Raw genomic sequence first — 21,621 nt, forward strand, 5'->3', positions numbered from 1 at the left:
TACTGTCTCCACCCACCCAGTAATGGCTGATAACAGGGAGTAATAGATTGTAGCCACCTGTCCTAAAGTCTCCTCCCCCAGTAATGGCTGATAACATGGAGTAATAGATTGTACTCACCTGTCCTATAGTCTCCTCCCCAGTAATGGCTGATAGCAGGGAGTAATAGCTTGTAGTCACCTGTCCTACAGTCTCCTCCCCCAGTAATGGCTGATAACAGGGAGTAATAGATTGTAGTCACCTGACCTACTGTCTCCACCCACCCAGTAATGGCTGATAACAGGGAGGAATAGATTGTAGTCACCGGTCCTATAGCCTCCTTCCCCAGTAATGGCTGATAACAGGGAGTAATAGATGGTAGTCACCTGTCCTACACTCGCCTCCCCCTGTAATGGCTGATAAGAGGGAGTAATAGAGGGTAGTCACCGCGGTCTGTTACCTGGGCAGACGGCGGAGTTGTTGCAGGGCTTGTGCTCCTTCAGGGGTCCGCTGCACTGCGTGCTGTACGAGGAGGAGACACAGAAGCGGGTCCTTGACTTCATCCCCTCCCCGCAGGTGGCGGAGCACACGCTCCAGGGCGACCACTCCTCAGCCGCGGGGTCTCCTGGAAGAAACACATTCATGTTACATTATTTCAGATCATGTTTCATTTGATTAGCTTAGAAATGAGGCGTCTCAGAGGAGATCTCATTTATATGTATAAATACATGTGTGGTCCATATAAAGGACGGGCACATGACTTATTCCTTCCAAAGATAGTACTAAGGACCAGGGACACTCACTGCGAGTGGAAGAAAAGCGATTCCGAAACCTAAATAGGAAAGGGTTCTTTACAGTTAGAGCGGTCAGGAAGGGTTCTTTACAGTTAGAGCAGTCAGACTGTGGAATACACTACCACAAGAGGTAGTAATGGCCGATACTATAACAGCTTTATATCCGGGCTGGGGGCTTCTCTCACAACAAAAGGTATCGAGGGTCATAAGTAATCAAGTGATCGAAAAGTATAACTAGTGGAGAAAGGGTGAACTGGATGGACCGGAGTCTTTTACTCATCCTATATTAACTATGTAACTATATTCAGAAATATTATACATAAAAATGTGATACATTTACTGAGGTTTCTTCAGAGCTGTATTCCTAATTCTGCATGGAAACAGGTTGTATATTTAAATCATCCTCCATTGTGAGTGGGAATGAGCTGCGAGTGGGATTTGTGTCTCAGTGTGATTCGGATTCAATGTGTGACTTGTGATTCAGAGAGTTTAGAAGGGAAAAATTCGTATTTGTTTAATTACTTATTAATATTTTTTTTTCTGCAATCCCATTTGGTTAGGGACCCCATAAATAAGAGATTACCGTGAACTGGTTATGGGGCAGTAATGGATCAATACATTAGCTATATATCTCTTTTATCAAATAATCCTCAGCAGTTATGCAATGTCACATTTCAATTTTTTTTATACGTCTAATTGTATTCTTCATTCCTTATGTATTATAAAGCAGTTATGCTTGTTCATAGTTCTCTGAATTTGGTGAGGACTTGGTGCACATAGACACAGATAACAAAGTTAGAGGTAGGTGGAAGGTCCTTAAAGAGGATTTCAGGGAATTAGGCTGTAAGGTGAAGGGCAAGGACCTCGAAGGTGGCAATTATTGTACAGGAGGAGAAGATAGGGCAGATCTGGGGAGAAGTAATCAAATTGGGGGTGCCATAGGGGAGGGGTGCGGATAGTCAATACATTAAGCAAGATTAGCGGTATAGAAAAACAAACAAGTGCATGTACACCAATACCAGGAACCTCACCAACAAGATGGCGGAATTAGAAAGAGATACTGATATGGTGGAGATAACGGAGACGTGGTAGGATGAGAGCTATGATGGGGCTGGTAATTTACAGGGATATAGTCTGTTCAGGAATGACAAATAAGCGAGGGGGAGGGGTGTGTTGATATAAACACACCCCTCCCCCTCGCTTATTTCACTAGCATCACATATGTTTTCACGTAGGATGGGTTTTCAAGTAAGGTCATCCCGAAAACCCAACCTACGTGAAATATATATGATGCTAGTGAAATGGTAGCGTCCCTATCGGTAGAGATAAGGGAGAAAAAATAATAAAATCCTGATGGGGGTTTGTTACAAGTCTCCAAATATAAAATAAACAGAAGAGGATATCCTCATAAATAAAATAGAGGAGGCGAATCAGGGGGACATCACTATCATGGGGAACTTCAACTATCCGGGTCCAGCAAAGGAAACCATGACTGTCCACAATCGGTGCATGACCCAACAAGAAGGGGGCTCCGCTGGGCCTCCAACACGCCGGACGGTGGGGGGGTCACTTGTGTAATAGTGATCACAAAATAATAAGTTTCCATGTGTCCTTTAATAAGATGTATAGCACAGGGGCTACAAGGACACAAAACTACATGAAGGCGAATTTCCAAAGTATAAGAGATTAACTTAGTGCCATAAACTAAAACAATGTCCTAAGAAATAAAAGTACAAAGCAAATGGGACAGTTTTATAATCCTCCTGAATACTGTGCACAATATATACACTATGGGAATCAACAGGCGACAAATAGGAGGACACCACGAAATAGAGCTAAATGACAAAACGAAAGTCTGCAGAACGAAAGCAAGAGGGTAGTGAGGAGGCAATAAATACTTATAGAAAATGACATCAATTCTGTATAAAACAAATAAAGGCAGCAAAGACTGAGACAGAGAGAAGGGGCGGTTATTAATGAAACACACAATTAACAGTGGGGTATCACATGGGTCAGTATTGGGCCCTCTTCTTTTTAACATATTTATTAATGACCTTGTAGGGTGTACACAGAGTAAACTTTCAATATTTGCAGATGACACTAAACTCCCCAGGTTAATAAGCACAAAGGAGAATAATTTAATATTGCAGAGGGATTTGTGTAGGCTGTAGACTTGGGCTGAGAAATGGCAATTGAAGCTTAATGTGGATAGATAGAAGGTCATGCACTTGGGCAGATGAAATAACATTTATAGTTATGTACTAAATTATAAAATACTGTCACTGAAAAAGACTTGGGTGTATGGGTGGACGGCAAACTCAACTTTACTGACCAGTGTCAGGCAGCTGCTGCCAAGGCTGGTAAAATAATGGGATGCATTGAAAGAGGCCGAGATGATCATGAGAACATAGTGACAGGGACAAGGCGGCATCCACTACGGTTAGAGGAAAGGAGGTTTAATCATAATTACAGATGCAGATTCTTTACTGTTAATGCAGTGATACTATGGAAAACCTAATAAAAAACCTTTTTCAAACTATAATGAATGTGTCGGACTGTGGATAATGGACAGTGAGCCATGAACCAGGAAAAAGAAACGCCAAAAATGGCCTAATAGAAAACCATTCATTATAGTTTGAAAAAGGTCTGAGGTTAAGACCGAAATGTTACATCATTTACTACAAAAAATAAAATACTTTTTATTTACTATACTCTATAACGGAGTGTCTGTTCTTTATTTATTTAGTATTGGGAGTGGTGTCTCATCTGCGCACCCTGCTGAATTAAGTGCAGTGACGTATATTATATTTAGCAGTGATACTATGGATTCTTTACTGTAATAGCAGAGAGACTATGGATTCTTTACTGTAAGAGCAGAGATACTATGGATTCTTTACTGTAATAGCAGAGAGATTATGGATTCTTTACTGTATGAGCAGTGAGACTTAATTCTTTACTGTAGTAGCAGTGAGACTATGGATTCTTTACTGTAAGAGCAGTGAGACTATGGATTCTTTACTGTAAGAGCAGTGAGACTATTAATTATTTACTGTAAGAGCAGAGATACTATGGATTCTTTACTGTAAGAGCAGTGAGACTATGGATTCTTTACTGTAAGAGCACTGAGACTATGGATTCTTTACTGTAATAGCAGTGATAGTATGGATTCTTTACTGTAATAGCAGAGAGACTATGGATTCTTTACTGTAATAGCAGTGAGACTATGGATTCTTTACTGTAATAGCAGAGAGACTATGGATTCTTTACTAGCAGTGAGACTATGGATTATTTACTATAATAGCAGAGAGACTATGGATTATTTACTGTAATAGCAGTGATAGTATGGATTCTTTACTGTAATAGCAGAGAGACTATGGATTCTTTACTGTAAGAGCAGTGAGACTATGGATTATTTACTATAATAGCAGAGAGACTATGGATTATTTACTGTAATAGCAGTGATAGTATGGATTCTTTACTGTAATAGCAGAGAGACTATGGATTCTTTACTGTAAGAGCAGTGAGACTATGGATTATTTACTATAACAGCAGAGAGACTATGGATTCTTTACTGTAATAGCAGTGATAGTATGGATTCTTTACTGTAATAGCAGTGAGACTATGAATTCTTTACTGTAATAGCAGTGATAGTATGGATTCTTTACTGTAAGAGCAGTGAGACTATGAATTCTTTACTGTAAGAGCAGTGAGACTATGGATTCTTTACTGTAAGTGAGACTATGAAATCTATGCCCCATAATGTAATGGTTGATTCATTACTAAAATTTAATATAATATGACTGGTTACGTGCACTAGATTTTGTGAAGGGGTGTTAATCCAGGACCCATGTTGAGTTGGGAAGGAAGTTTCCCCTAATATGAAGCTATTATCATCTGTCTCGTCAGATTTTTGCCTTTCTCTGTGAAGGAGACCTCATACACAGAAGATCTGTGGTCAGTCCTCCATGATGTTTGGAACAACCTTTTTGCAGAGTTCCATGTGAAGGTGAGCACCGGTGATCAAATGTTGACGGAATTTTGATCTCTTTTGTTTATTTATTTTGCATTGTTAATTAATAATAATAAACTCTTAACACTTCTATTCTGGAATGTTTGTTACTTTGCAGCATATTTTTTCCACACCTGCCTAACACTTTTGCACCGGCCATGTATCTCTCCGCGTCTCCTTGCAGATATTCCTCATTCTTATCCGCGTGCCGCGTCCCTTTAGACTTTCTTTCCTCCAACATAAAATATGTTGTTGTTTTTTATGTTGCGGCTGCTCATTAATTCCGAGCCCTTCTCTCTGAAGATGCGCTGGCCTTTTAAAATGTGCCAAGTCACACAACACCCAGAGCGTCCGCGCTGCACCTAGTAACTCATCCTGAGTGTGAAGACGTCGTGACGGTCAGAAAAGCGCTAACGCAGCTGTTTTGGGGATGGTTTGAGGAGTAATTGTCTCCCGTTTCTAGCGCGCAGCTGTGCGCTCTGCAGTGAAATATAGGACATGGTTAGGTGCCCACTGGGACGGCTGATAAAGATTTCCAGCAAGAAGGCCAATCCGCAGGTGGCAGCGCCAAAATACAGAAAGAAACAGGGAAAGAGAGAATTTTCGGATCTATTATCCCCCAGGTACAATGCGGCATTCTCCCCTGCGCTGCGGGTCACAAGGCTGATACTTCAAGTGAGATACATTATATTTCTAAAATTAAAGGGCCGGGTGTGATCAGATAATGGATTGTGCGGCTCCGCAGCAGCTGCAGACGATCGTACATCAGCACTGAAGATGAATCTCCAGGAGCGGAGCCTTCACTATGAAATACAGCACTGTGCATAGGCTGCAAGTGGAAAAGTGCGAGGGGCAACATACAGATATTCATCTCCATAGATCCCGAATTCTAAGTCATCTATATAGAAGGTGAGGGGCCACAAAACCCCTGCAAAATAGTGGAAATAAAACTCAGGCTGCTGGTGGCCACCACTAGGGGGAGCTCAGTCCTTATAGATTTATATGGCCACCACTATAAGGAATGCACTATATCTATACATATTCAGTCACTACTATAAGGAACTCACTATATACATGTTTATACAGTCACCACTAGAGGGAGGTCACTACATACAGATTTATACAGCCACCACTAGAGGGAGCTCACTACATACAGATTTATACAGCCACCACTAGGGGGAGCTCACTACATACAGATTTATACAGCCCCCACTAGAGGGAGCTCACTACATACAGATTTATACAGTCACCACTAGAGGGAGCTCACTACAAACAGATTTATACAGCCAACACTAGAGGGAGCTCACTACATACAAATTTATACATCCACCACTAGAGGGAGCTCACTACATACAGATTTATACAGCCACCACTAGAGGGAGCTCACTACATACAGATTTATACAGCCACCACTAGAGGGAGCTCACTACATACAGATTTATACAGTCACCACTAGAGGGAGCTCACTACATACAGATTTATACAGTCACCACTAGGGGGAGCTCACTACATACAAATTTATACATCCACCACTAGAGGGAGCTCACTACATACAGATTTATACAGCCACCACTAGAAGGAGCTCACTACATACAGATTTATACAGTCACCACTAGAGGGAGCTTACTACATACAGATTTATACAGTCACCACTAGAGGGAGCTCACTACATACAGATTTATACAGCCACCACTAGAGGGAGCTCACTGCATACAGATTTATACAGCCCCCACTAGAGGGAGCTCACTACATACAGATTTATACAGCCACAACTAGAGGGAGCTCACTGCATACAGATTTATACAGCCATCACTAGAGGGAGCTCACTACATACAGATTTATACAGTCACCACTAGAGAGAGCTCACTACAAACAGATTTATACAGCCAACACTAGAGGGAGCTCACTGCATACAGATTTATACATCCACCACTAGAGGGAGCGCACTACATACAGATTTATACAGCCACCACTAGGGGGAGCTCACTACATACAGATTTATACAGCCACCACTAGGGGGAGCTCACTACATACAGATTTATACAGCTACCACTAGAGGGAGATCACTACATACAGATTTATACAGCCACCACTAGGAGGAGCTCACTACATACAGATTTATACAGCCACCACTAGGGGGAGCTCACTACATACAGATTTATACAGCCTCCACTAGGGGGAGCTCACTACATACATATTTATACAGCCACCACAAGAGGGAGCTCACCACATACAGATTTATACAGTCACCACTAGAGGGAGCTCACTACATACAGATTTATACACCCACCACTAGAGGAAGCTCACTACATACAGATTTATACAGCCACCACTAGAGGGAGCTCACTACATACAGATTTATACAGCTACCACTAGAGGGAGCCCACTACATACAGATTTATACAGCTACCACTAGAGGGAGCTAACTACATACAGATTTATACAGCCACCACTAGGGGGAGCTCACTACATACAGATTTATACATCCACCACTAGAGGGAGCTTACTATATACAGATTTATACAGCCACCACTAGAGGGAGCTCACTACATACAGATTTATTATACAGCCACCACTAGGGGGAGCTCACTACATACAGATTTATACATCCACCACTAGAGGGAGGTCACTACATACAGATTTATATAATCACCACTAGGGGGAGCTCACTACATACAGATTTATACAGCCACTACTAGGGGGTAGCTCACTACATACAGATTTATACAGCCACCACTAGAGGGAGCTCACTACATACAGATTTATACAGCCACCACTAGAGGGAGCTCACTACATACAGATTTATACAGCCAACACTAGAGGGAGCTCACTACATACAGATTTATACAGCCAACACTAGGGGGAGCTCACTATATACAGATTTATACAACCACCACTAGAGGGAGCTCACTATATACAGATTTATACAGCCACCACTAGAGGGAGCTCACTACATACAGATTTATACAGCCAACACTAGAGGGAGCTCATTACATACAGATTTATACAGCCACCACTAGAGGGAGCTCACTACATACAGATTTATACAGCCACCACTAGAGGGAGCTCACTACATACAGCTTTATACAGCCACCACTAGAGGGAGCTCACTGTATACAGATTTATACAGCCAACACTAGAGGGAGCTCACTACATACAGATGTATACAGCCAACACTAGGGGGAGCTCACTACATACAGATTTATACAGCCACCACTAGAGGGCGCTCACTGCATACAGATTTATACAGACACCACTAGAAGGAGCTCACTACATACAGATTTATACAGCCACCACTAGAGGGAGATCACTACATACAGATTTATACAGCCACCACTAGAGGGAGATCACTACATACAGATTTATACAGCCACCACTAGAGGGAGCTCACTACATACAGATTTATACAGCCACCACTAGAGGGAGATCACTACATACAGATTTATACAGCCACCACTAGAGGGAGCTCACTACATACAGATTTATACAGCCACCACTAGAGGGAGCTCACTACATACAGATTTATACAGCCATCACTTGGGAGGGCTCATTTTATACAGAATATTACGTCTATTGAAATTATGAACACATTTATATTTGGAAAGCTTCCTCTAATGGTGGCTGCAGGCAATTCAAATTTTGTCAATTAAAATGGCTAACACAGGGTTCAATATTAATTTGCTGTTAGACCCTTACTATAACGAGCTTACAACTGAATGTAACAATATATTGCTCTCTGTATAGATATTACTCCCTTGTTGTGGCGCCCCCTGCTGGTCTTTTGATTTGTATTTTTATTTTTCTATTGATTGGGCTGAGTTTTCTTTCTTATATTTTTAACATTTTTTCCTTTTTTTAGTCCTGCTAGGGGACACTTATGTGACTCGGATCACCTGATCTCCAAATGATGCGTCATCAATAGGGGACACAAGACCGGAATCAGAGCTCCCTCCCTTATCAGTATATGGCACTAATACGTGTCTACCGTAAGAAATGTCTATTCAGCTTCAACTTCATTAGTGCCAACAATTGGCATTTATATTATGAAATCTTTACTGTGAGACCCATACCAGGGTCTCACAGTAAAGATTTAACAATATATGTTATTTAACTACTGTATAGCAGTATTATATGCCATATAAAAAAAAATTGCATTTTTTTATGTACGAGATTGCTGTATAATTAATTATTAATATTATTAATAGTAGTGTGCCATGCTATATTACTACTATATGGCCCTTTTATATTTCTACTGTAAGACAATACTGCATTAATACTGTGTGGTGCTATTATATTGTCACTATATGGCCCTTTTAAATTTCCAGTGTAAGACAATACTGTATTAATAGTGTGTGGTACTGTCATATCACTATATGGCACTTTTTTATTTACATTGTAAGACAAAACTGCATTAACAGCAGGCGGTGCTATTATATTACCACTATGTGGCACTTTTATAGTTAAATTGTAAAACAAATCAACATTAATAGTGTGCGGTGCTATCATATCACTATATGGCAATTTTATATTTCCAATCTAAGACAATATTGCATTAATAGTGTGCGGTGCAATCATATTACCACTATATGGCACTTTTAAATTTCCACTGTAAGACAATACTGTATTAATAGTGTGTTGCTATCATATTATCACTGTATGGCGCCTGTATATATACAATATAAGACAATATAATATTGCATTAATAGTGTGCGGTGCATTCATATCATTATACAGCACTTTTATATTTCTACTGTAAGACAATATTGCACTAATAGTGTGCCGTGCTATCATATTACCACTATATGGCCCTTTTATATTTCTACTGTAAGACAATATTGCATTAATAGTGTGCGGTGCTATCATATTACCACTATATGGCACTTTTATATTTCCACTGTGAAACAATACATTAATAGTGTGCGGTGCTATCATATTGTCACTATATGGCACTTTTATATTTCCAATGCAAGACAATATTGCATTAATAGTGTGCTGTGCTGTCATATTATCACTATATGGCACTTTTATATTTCCAATGTAAAACAATACTACATTAATAGTGCGTGGTGCTATCATATTGTCACTATAGGGCACTTTTATTTTTCAAATGTAAGACAATTCTGCATTAACAGCAGGTGGTGCTATCATATTACCACTATATAGTATTCTTATAGTTAAAACATAACACAAGTCTGCATTAATAGTGTGCGGTGCTATCATATTGTCACTATATGGCACTTTAAGATTTCCACTGTAAGACAAATCGTCATAAATAGTGTGCGGTGCTATCATGTTATCACTACATGGCACTTTTATAGTTCAATGGTAAAACAATACTGCAGTAACAGCAGGTGGCGCTACTATATTATTGCTACACACCGTATGTATATACATATATATTTGGATCTTATACTTCTACATTAGTGACATTGCACTCATAACATCACTATGTGGCAGTTATATACCGGCACTGTGCACTATGTGGCAGTTATATTTCGGCACTGTGCACTATGTGGCAGTTATATTTCGGCACTGTGCACTATGTGGCAGTTATATTTCGGCACTGTGCACTATGTGGCAGTTATATTTCGGTACTGTGCACTATGTGGCAGTTATATTTCGGCACTGTGCACTATGTGGCAGTTATATTTCGGCACTGTGCACTATGTGGCAGTTATATTTCGGCACTGTGCACTATGTGGCAGTTATATTTCGGCACCGTGCACTATGTGGCAGTTATATTTCGGCACTGTGCACTACGTGGCAGTTATATTTCGGCACTGTGCACTATGTGGCAGTTATATTTCGGCACTGTGCACTATGTGGCAGTTATATTTCGGCATTGTGCACTATGTGGCAGTTATATTTCGGCACTGTGCACTATGTGGCAGTTATATTTCGGCACTGTGCACTATGTGGCAGTTATATATCGGCACTGTGCACTATGTGGCAGTTATATATCGGCACTGTGCACTATGTGGCAGTTATATATCGGCACTGTGCGTTACTTTGTATCTTGCTTTATTTTTGGGCTTACATGGTCTTTGCTCTTCAGATGCAGATGTCAAATATTTCTCCAAACATACATTAATAGTCTGGAGGATGATCCCCGCGCTGGTGGGATCCGGCCCGGAGCGGCCTCTGAAGTTTAACACTTTATTACTTTTGGATCTATAATAAAATAACAAAAGCCGTTCTGTGCTGGAGATGGAAATCTTCCAGCCTCGTCTCACTATGACTATTTCCAGGAGTCTGAATCCTGAATTATTGAGTCTGTACTGTGCGGATCCTGGTACATTATGAACACGTTCCTTAAATAGTACAATCTGGATATGTAACGCGGCACGCGGCTCTTAATATTGGATGAGCGCGAATATTGGAGATTACTACAAAAAGAAAAGGGAAATCTGAAGAAAGATCCAGGCAGAAATGAAAATTGGGCACCCCCATGGGCACTGTACTGGCTCCTCACCTGCCCAGTGGAAAGGCTCTGTAACTGTATGGCTTCTACACTGTCGCAACTATTGACTGATAGCCACTGGATACATTTTTTGCTATTGCTCTACACAAAGATACCAGATTGGTCAATGATCCAACAGAACAAATAACAAATAACTGACACAGCAAAATCTTCCATCATCGTTATTCTCCAAATTAAATAAAATGGAAGATTCTTTTAAAAGGGAACCTGTCACCAGATTTGGGGCCTATAAGCTGCGCCACCACCAGTGGGCTCTTATATATAGCATTCTAACATGCTGTATATAAGAGCGCAGGTCGCCCTGTAGAACATAAACACTTTATAATACCCACCTAGAAGGTCGCTTCGGTGCACAACAGTCAGATGGATGGCGCCGTTCTCCAGGACCGGCGCCTCCTCTTTCGGCAATCTTGCTCTTCCTTCTTCTGAAGTCGGCGTGCATGACGCGTCCTACGTCATACATACTCGCCGGCACTGAGGTCCTGCGCAGGTGCACTAGAATACTTAGATTTTCCCTAGATCAAAGTGCGCCTGCGCAGGACCACAGTGCCGGCAAGTATGTATGATGTAGGATGCGTCATGCACGCCGGTTTCAGAAGGAGTCCAAAGATGGCCGAAAGAGGAGGCGCCGGTCCCAGAGAACGACGCCACCCATCTAACTGATGTGCACCGGAGCGACCTTCTAGGTGAGTATTAAAAAGTAAATAAATATATAGTGTCGTATGCTCCACCAATATAAAGTAAACCAGCCGAGCAAGGTGTGAATAAATGTGGTAATTTAAAATGTAACCTTTAATATACTGATTAAAAGAGTAATAAACCACACAACATAAATGGTTGTATAACCAACCTATTAGAAAGGAGCAATTTTTTGCAGGCTCCTGATATTACCAATTCAGGACAAACTCCACATTTAGGCGGGAAAGAACCACCGGTTTCCTCACTCTGTGGTGATGAAAAATAAAAACAACACTAAAAAGGTTGTCAATCACAGCAACCAGTGTTCAGCGGGGTCATATAGACAACACTTACTAAATCTTGATATAATAAAGAAAACAAGGTGGTCCAATGTAAAGAGGGGGGAGCCAATTTTTAAGCCTCACATTACCCCACAATTGGCCACCATCTGACCTTATATGCTCCAGGACCTCCCAACGCGTTTCATAATTCGCTTACTCCTCAGGGGATAATGGTCATAAGGGAGCTGAAAAGGGAGCAACCAGTAGTCAGAATAACAGTTGAACCTATAAAAGTAATCTAGCACATATTGTAAAGAGATGTATATCTTTACCTTCAATGAAAAGGACCTCCAGCATGTTGTGCCCGGGCCTGGCATAGAGCACAAGGCTTTCAAAAAACCGCCCTTAAATGTCATGTGGGTGTATGGGGGCGGCCCTGGTTCGGCCAATGAGGTCAAAAGGCACAGCCCCTAACTGGGCGGACTCCCCCAGATAGAAAGTCAGAGCCTGTGGAAGGTAACACCTCCCTCACTGACAGTCATATTACCACCGCCGTACCGCCCGTCCACGCCGGCATCCGGGAGGAAGTCACCGCCCACCATGATGACGGCGTGTGCACGTGATGTACACGCACTTCCGGTCGCGACGCTATGCAGTATCGCCAACCGCAAGTGCGACCCACGTGTGCAGTCACGCGGCATTCCCGGAAGTCACGCGACGTCACACGGGGTCGCCGGAAGTGCGGACCACGTGTGCGGTCACGCGTCATCCCCGGCAATCACGCGACTTCATGCGGATTCGCCTACCGGAAGTGCGAACCACGTGTGCGGTCATGCGGCACCCTAGGAGATAACGTGGGCAGGGAAAAGATACGCCCATCGGCAACATCACATGACATTTAAGGGCGGTTTTTTGAAAGCCTTGTGCTCTATGCCAGGCCCGGACACAACATGCTGGAGGTTCTTTTCATTGAAGGTAAAGATATACATCTCTTTACAATATGTGCTAGATTACTTTTATAGGTTCAACTGTTATTCTGACTACTGGTTGCTCCCTTTTCAGCTCCCTTATGACCATTATCCCCTGAGGAGTAAGCGAATTATGAAACGCGTTGGGAGGTCCTGGAGCATATAAGGTCAGATGGTGGCCAATTGTGGGGTAATGTGAGGCTTAAAAATTGGCTCCCCCCTCTTTACATTGGACCACCTTGTTTTCTTTATTATATCAAGATTTAGTAAGTGTTGTCTATATGACCCCGCTGAACACTGGTTGCTGTGATTGACAACCTTTTTAGTGTTGTCTTTATTTTTCATCACCACAGAGTGAGGAAATCGGTGGTTCTTTCCCGCTTAAATGTGGAGTTTGTCCTGAATTGGTAATATCAGGAGCCTGCAAAAAATTGCTCCTTTCTAATAGGTTGGTTATACAACCATTTATGTTGTGTGCTTTATTACTCTTTTAATCAGTATATTAAAGGTTACATTTTACATTGTTACCACATTTATTCACACCTTGCTCGGCTGGAGTATTATAAAGTGATTTTTATGTTCTACAGAGCCCAGTGGTGGTGGCCGCAGCGTTATAGGCCCCAAAACTGGTGACAGGTTCCCTTTAAGATGTTAGGAGATTTACTGAGACTGGTGTTATATGGAGCCGTCTTTAAACACAGCACATTGGCATAAAATGTGCCAAAAATGTCCTAAAAATGCCAAGGAGAAATCTATGCCTATTTTGGTTTGGCAAAGGCGCTGCCCCTTCACTCTTGATCCCACCCATCACTCATGAGAAATCTAAGATGGCAAAAAGTATCCAAATTTATGGCAAATGTGGCATCTGCCAACATATTTTACATCATTCAGTTACTTGAGATTTTTCTAGACCTTCACCAATTAACAGTGACGGATGTACAATGCCAAAAAATGGTGGTCAACAAAGATCTTCTCCAAGGGCCCGGCTCCGAGGAGTCACTGGCCAATAGTGAAGTAACTTCTTGGCCCTGATTCTCAACGATCTGGCACCGGCCCTAGTAGCCGGCTTCTGGGGCGCCCCTCCCTTTACTCCCAGCTATGACCTTGACTCACCAATTTGTGGAGCAGGATATCCAAACTGGAACTGATCCTCTGCGTCATCCTTCTTCTTGTTGTCGATGGACCTCAGAGACTGGCTCCGGGAGTCGTATCGTCCGTTGGCTGCAACACAAGACATAGTCGCTGAGAATCCTCAAGGTCATTACCTTCTACTATAATGAAGAAACTAAAAGCACCAGATTTGACTCTACAGAATTTCGGTAAATTCCGGTACCGGTGGCTATAAATTAGTGAAACACAATTTCTGTGTATTTTTTTTTTTTGCTCTGGTGGTTTATGTCGCAGAACCAGAAAAAAGGGCAATCCCTGCCTAATGTCTGATAGAGACAATTATTGGGGGGCAGGAGACAGTGATCTTTGGGGATGAGAAGAACCTCAATTTTTGCCTAAAAGTTCAATAATGGACGGATAGGCTCAACAGGCACGGTGCACACAAACACTCGATTCGAGGTGAAACAATCTTGCTTTGAATTTTGCCCCAAAAAATTTAAATTTGCCAGAACCCGAAATTTTTTGTGATTTAATTTGCTAGAGCCACCATTCACAAGTCATCTGATGGCCACCATTTTTCTGGATTCCTTTTTGAACTGGGAAGGGGTTTAAAACTAAATTTAAAAAAATGTGTCTCTGTCTCATCCCTCAGATGTTCTAGAGGTCTTCACGCAGCCCCCGATGGCTCAATGCCTGTCACGCTAGGTACGGGGAAGAACCAAGCAAACGGCAAAAGGGAAAGGAAACTCTGTGTCTAGGGAAGGGGGAGATGGTGACCCCTGACCAAACCTACCGCTGGTCCCTGGGGTCCCTCACCACCCTAGATAGGTTCCCCACCTATGAGTCAAGCAGGATACCTGAACCTAGGCTGACCCTCATCGGGGCCCTAGGGAGTGGATGGGATGATCATTTAGTAAACCCCACTAAACTCTAAAGAAGATACAGGGATACAAACAGGGGGAAAGAGCATGAACAACCTATCTCCAGATTACTCAGTAAGAAGTACAGCAAAGAAAAACAATGTTTCTTCAGCTGAGTGCAAGCAGACTGCTTGCATCCAGAGCTTGTAAAGGTTTTAAGTCCATCACCAGCACAGATCACAGGGGGAATGAGAGTATTTAAAGTGAGGAACTCTGCAGGGTCCTAAAGGGAAAGAGATTTACCCCAAGCAGTCAGGGAGCAGTTTTTGCAGTTAAGCTGCGATCTTCTACAGCCAGACACCAAAGGACTGTCTGTCAAGCGTGACACCATGGGACACTAACTCCAGCTCCCATCTCCTTCTCTGTCGTCACTTTTCTGCTTTCTCAAGTGACATCATGACTCCATGAGAGGCTTTGTGAGGAAGACTGAAGACAGAAGAGAAGACTGCAGCTGCAGGGAGGAAGCCAGCCGGCGGAGTACCGGGCAGGGTATGTGATGTGGATACCATAATCTGTATCTTATTTTGACACTACGACTATTTTCTTTTAATTTTACTGATTTATGACCAGTTGCGACTCTATCTGATGGTTTTGTAGCGTCTAAGTAACGTTTGATTTGAAGCCGAGATTACGCCCTTTCTACACTTGAGTGCAACTAAAAGCCGCTTCAAAAAACCTTCCAAAAGCACAAAGCTCCGCAAGCTTTAGGGAAAGATTGCCTTTGTTTTGCCAAACCCAACCTGGTCTTGGCTTACTCCGGGGTTACTACCCAAAGTCATGGAAATCCAGCTACTGCCCCAACCACCCCAAGCGGGTAAAATACATCAAAATCATCAGCGAAATCCCATGAAGAAGCCTCCAAGGATCTACTGACTCTCCATGAGGAGATCCAGGTGTAAGGGGACAATGACTCCTGGAGATAAGAATACACAATGCCTCTCCGTCACAAGGAAGACGTCTGTCCTTCTCTGGACAACAGAGGAGTCAATCTGACAAAATTCAGTTTTGCTCGAATTTGCGCAGGAACTTTGAATTGCGTTGAGTTTACTCGACACGAAACAAATATCTGGTAAAGAGACATTTATTATGGTCTAAGATCTCCGTAGATCTCAGTGCATAATAAATGGAAGGGATAAAAAACAAACAAACACATAGTAGTCATCTGTCCGACCTTGGTGCCGAAGCTCCTCAGCCGGTCGTCCACTGGATGACTTCTTCTCTTCTCCCTCCAGTTTTCTCGTCAGTCTTCACTCTTTGGTGGCTTCACTAGGACTCATCCGGCACCATCATGTGCACGTCATGGTGTCACTGGAGGTGTAATCAGCCCCCGAGGTGAAGAAGAGTGAAGACGGAGGAGAAGACTGGAGACGAAGGGAAAAAGTGATCCCGAGGAGGACCGGCTGTGGAAACAGCACCAGGACAGGTGAGGGTAAAGGTAAAAATGTTGTGTTTTTTTACATTTTTTAACGGTACAAATAAAAAATAGGCAAATTTGCCTGCCAACGTTTTACTTATTTCGAGGGCATCAAAATTTTGGCTTCTGTGAAACACCCCCCTAATTTTTGGGTTAAATTTGAAGCAATTTTGTTTGGTATCCATTCGCTCATCTCCATTTATTGATTCTTCACAGAAACGCAAAACATCTCCGAGGATATCAGCCAACCCCCCGACAAAAAACATTTCAGGGGTCTAAGGTCAAACTTTGACTTGGTGGACAGCTACCTCTGGGGGGCGCTAGTGAGCAGAGTCACCGTGAATGTAACTTTTCCTATGATGAAAGGGGAATGAATCATTTTGAGTGACCAGGATAATGGGGCTTAACCACAAAGTACAAAAAGTTTTTGGACCCTCTACAAACTTTCCAACAAAGTTCATCACCCAGGAGAGAAGCCTCTAGCCCTGATGTGAATGGATTCGGTATCGTCCGATCCTCCTCCCGCATCTTCTGCGCCTTACGACCTATGGGGGGAGAGGTTCTGGCTGTAGAGGGGAGGACGGAGGTTTTGGGTGTGGATGGTGCGGAGCGCTGACATCGGTTGGGTCAGTAATGTCTCCCGGTATGAACAGTGGAGACGCATCGAGGTGTGCCTTTGTCTTAAGCATTATGGTTTTCACCGGTGACAGGAAATCGATAAGTAAATACTGAGTTCCCCGTCCGCGGGCCGCGCGCCCCCGGTGAAATCACACGCTCTAAAGTGGCTTTATTATTGTAACATCGCAGACGCTGGAAATCAATTTGTCGCTGATGCTCTTTAAAACAAAGACTCCTCAAAGCTCGGGGAAACGGTATATCCTGGGGGCGAAACGCAGGGCCGAGAGATGGATGCTATCAGGGCGATAGTCTGCAGGATTCACCGCTGGTGGACACCTAGTAGACGCAGACGGCCATCCCCCGTGGAGAGTGTATACATCCATAGCATGGAAAACAGGAGAATATTCATCGTATGAGACCGTATGTATCTACTGTGTATCAATGTGGGAAAACCATAAGGCCCTGTGCACACGCTGCGGTTTTTGATGCTTTTTTTTTTTTTTTTTTTTTTTTAAATCTGCATGTCCCTCCTGAAGTCAGAAAAGTCTATGGGATGTTGAATTTGCTGTGCACACGGTGCGTTTTTTTCCCGTGTGGTTATGATGCAGATTTTGATGCATAAAAAAATCTGCAGCATGTCTATTATTGGTCCAATTTAAGCAGTGTTTTTTTTTTCACTTTTTCACCCGTTGACTTTAATTGCATTAAAAACCGCACCTAAATCACACCAAAACTGCACTAAAACCACATCCGTTTTTTGGTGCTTTTTTCCCCCACAACGTGCAGAAAATTTCTGCACCAAATCTGTAGCATGCCTAAGGCTCTGTGGGCAGACTGCAGATTTGGTGCAGAAATTTCCTGCATGAAATCTGCATCTTCTGCCAGAAAAATGCACCAAAAAAACGCACCTAAAACCACATATGTTTTGGGGCATTTTTTTCATGAAGTTAATGGCTGAAAGGAATACAAAACGCAGGAAAAGCGCCCCAACAATTGACATGCTCTCCAGAAATCTCAGAGGCTTTGCTGGCATAAGCACAGACTTGCAGAATTTTGGTGAAGATTAGTCAAAAAGCGCATTGTGTGCACAAAGCCTAAAGACTCCCCATAATACATCCTGACGAGACATAGAAAATCAGCTGATTTGGGAATATGGGCAAAGTGAGGGGACAATCAGTGTAAAGACGAGAGAGCCAGGAATAACAGTATACAAATATTCACCTACTCATCCCCCGCCAGTCTCCTGCCCTCCTCCCCCACCGATTGGCTGCTGAGACCATGTGATGAAGAGTCTCCTGTCCTCCTCCCCCACTGATTGGCTGCTGATTGGCTGCTGAGACCATGTGATGAAGAGCAGAGACCGGCAGGAAACCCGTGCAATGGTAATGGGCAGCGGAGTGCGATGTGTAGGTGAATATACGGAGCACAATGGCTCTAGCTATAAAGTAGCAAAGAGGTTAAGAATCCCTTTAAGTAAAAAATAACAGGACACATTGGAAAATATAAACTCAAGTCATGGGAGTCAGATTTCTGGAGTCAGAATGGGGCCAATTGCATCTGATTCATAGAGGGACATTCTGTTTTAGGGAACCTATTAGCACTTTTTTACTTATGGAATCAGTGGTGTGGTTGTATTGGTGGTTGTTCTTCTACAAAAATTATACCTCCTCTTTAGAGATCCGTGATACCAGTCAGCAGAAATCCAAAGTATAAATCATATGCAAATCAGGCTGGAAGTACACAAGAGGCGTGTCAGTGCACCGGAGGCGTCAGTGCACCGGAGGCAAGTCAGTGCACCGGAGGCGTGTCAGTGCACCGGAGGCGTGTCAGTGCACCAGAGGCGTGTCAGTGCACCAGAGGCGTGTCAGTGCACCAGAGGCGTGTCAGTGCACCAGAGGCGTGTCAGTGCACCGGAGGCAAGTCAGTGCATCGGAGGCAAGTCAGTGCACCGGAGGCAAGTCAGTGTACTGAAGGCATGTCAGTGCACCGGAGGCAAATCAGTGCACCAGAGGCATGTCAGTGCACCAGAGGCGTGTCAGTGCACCAGAGGCGTGTGTGTTATGATTCAGAGACCGAGGAAGATCAAAAAATGCGGAAACCCAAAAAGTAACCAGAGTAGCTGTAAACTTAACGGATTGCAGACCTAATCCTGACACAACTAGAAGTAGCCGTGGGATGAGCCTACGATGACCTAGTCATCTCGACACAGCCGGAGAACTAAATATTCTTACAGATAGAAATATAAGAAAAGCTAATCTGCCTCGGAGCAATCCATAAAAGATATAGATAGCCCCTCACATGTAAAGACTACGGTGATGTAGGAAAACACTATTGTGTTACAAAGCTAGAAAACAGATTCAGCAAAGATGAGGCCCAAACTATCTTTATAGGAAAGGATAGGAAAGAGCACTGTCTGCATCCGTAAAAACCCTAAAAAATCTCAGCATGCCTGATATGGAAAAACCCTGAGACCACACGGCCTCTCCCCTACTATATCAGTACTCTGATGTTACTGGGATCCAAAAACACTAATATAGATGAGGGACTGAATTAATACCAAGCATGACCACAAGAGGGAGCCCCAAACTGGAAAATGTATTCACAACAGGCTTGTCAGTGCACAGAAGGTGTGTCAGTGCACCAGAGGCATGTCAGTGCACCGATGGCGTGACAGTGCACTGGAAGCATGTCAGTGCACCAAAGGCGTAACAAAGTACTGGAGGCATGTCAGTGCACCGGAGGCGTTTCAGTGCACAGGAGGCGTATCAGTGCACTGGAGGCATTTCAGTGCACAGGACGCGTGTCAGTGCACAGGAGGCAAGTCAGTGCACAGGAGGCAAGTCAGTGCACAGGAGGCAAGTCAGTGCACAGGAGGCAAGTCAGTGCACCGGAGGCAAGTCAGTGCACAGGAGGCAAGTCAGTGCACCGGAGGCGTGTCAGTGCACCGGAGGCATGTCAGTGCACCGGAGGCGTGTCAGTGCTCCTACACTCCATCCTCTAAGTGCACAGACACGCCCCCTCTGCACTTACAGTGTAATTTAATAAATTAATAAAAAAAAAAGTCTACAACGTCTACTCTGTATATTTCATGACTGGGACATCAAATCCATACAAAAAAACGATATTTTTATTTGGAGGACAAGCGGCATATCGCTACTTCCAAGTGTAAACACAGATCAATGAATATAGAAGTTGGACTTGAAGACTGTGTTTCTTTTTTTCACAGTACTGTGAAAATATCATCAGATTGTTGGGATGTAAAATTATAGAGGAAGATAAATTAGCTCCAAAACTAAAGAGAACTGTTCCAGATTGAATGCAAAGCTTAAAGGGACCCTGTCTATACATGATATAGTGGTATGAATGCATAGGCGCTCATCCTCTAATAAAAATGATTCCTTTGTTGTAGCGATCTGATGAGCCAATCATGAGAAATCTAAAGAAGAAGTCATATGCAAATCAGACAGGAAGTGAACTGGAGAAGTTAATGCACTTCCACCTTATTTGCATATCACATCATGCCAAATATCTCATAATTGGAGCAACATATTTCCACAAAAAATATATCATTTTTATTAGGCGACGAGCACCTACACAGCTGTACTACTACTTCCATATATAAAAACGTGCTGGCAGGTTCCCTTTAAAAGGGCTCTCAATCCCAAGAATCAGCCTAGATCCAAGTTTCCCGCCGTGCAGTCACAAGCAAGATAAAGAATTACATAGATTTTATTGGAATTTTTGAGCTGTGCTTGTAGCACATGGATGTGCTGGATCCTCTAAAGGGAGAGCTGGTGGTACAATGTGAAAGCCCGTACTATATATATATATATGCTGACATATACTGGGGGGTGAAATAAGTATTGAAAGTCTCCATTTTTCTAAGTAAATATAATTCTAAAGGTGCTATCAACATGAATTTCTTACCAGATGTCATTAACAACCCATCCAATCCACACAGGCAAAGAAATCAAACCATAGATGGCCATAAATTGTGTAATAATGATAAGTGACATTGGAAAAAGTATTGACCACATGAAGAAAGAGAGAGATGAAAAAAGCCATGGAAAGTCCTGACACCAGCTGAAATCTATCAGTAATTAGAAAGCAAACCTGCAACTTAGTTACAAATAATATCAACTGATGGCCGATAAAAAGGTGTCTCATTACCATGGTGCCACACAAGAAACATCTCATGATGGGTAAAACAAGTGAGCTGTCACAAGACGTTTGCAAACTTATTTTTGCAAAACATACTGATGGCATTGGTTACATACGAACTTCTAAACTACTGAATCCTCCAGTGAGCATTGTTGGGGCCGTAATTTGGAAGTGGAAAGAACAACATTTCACCATAAACGGTCAACGACC

The 21,621-nt window shown here is 42.8% G+C and overlaps 1 protein-coding gene across 4 annotated transcripts in view; it reads right to left on the bottom strand.

The window, feature by feature from the left end:
* Positions 1–21,621, bottom strand: part of ADGRB1 (adhesion G protein-coupled receptor B1) — a 719,771-nt gene that overhangs the window by 324,963 nt on the left and 373,187 nt on the right. For all 4 annotated transcript variants that reach the window (XM_075352815.1, XM_075352814.1, XM_075352813.1 and 1 more), the window contains exons 4-5: positions 14,302–14,409; positions 438–602 (exon numbers count right to left, since the gene is read on the bottom strand). In XM_075352815.1, the coding sequence (XP_075208930.1) occupies positions 438–602; positions 14,302–14,409 (273 nt within the window). The remainder of the gene's footprint in view (positions 1–437; positions 603–14,301; positions 14,410–21,621) is intronic.

Source organism: Anomaloglossus baeobatrachus, chromosome 6 (assembly GCF_048569485.1).
Source record: "Anomaloglossus baeobatrachus isolate aAnoBae1 chromosome 6, aAnoBae1.hap1, whole genome shotgun sequence".
NCBI classification, from domain to species: Eukaryota; Metazoa; Chordata; class Amphibia; order Anura; family Aromobatidae; genus Anomaloglossus; species Anomaloglossus baeobatrachus.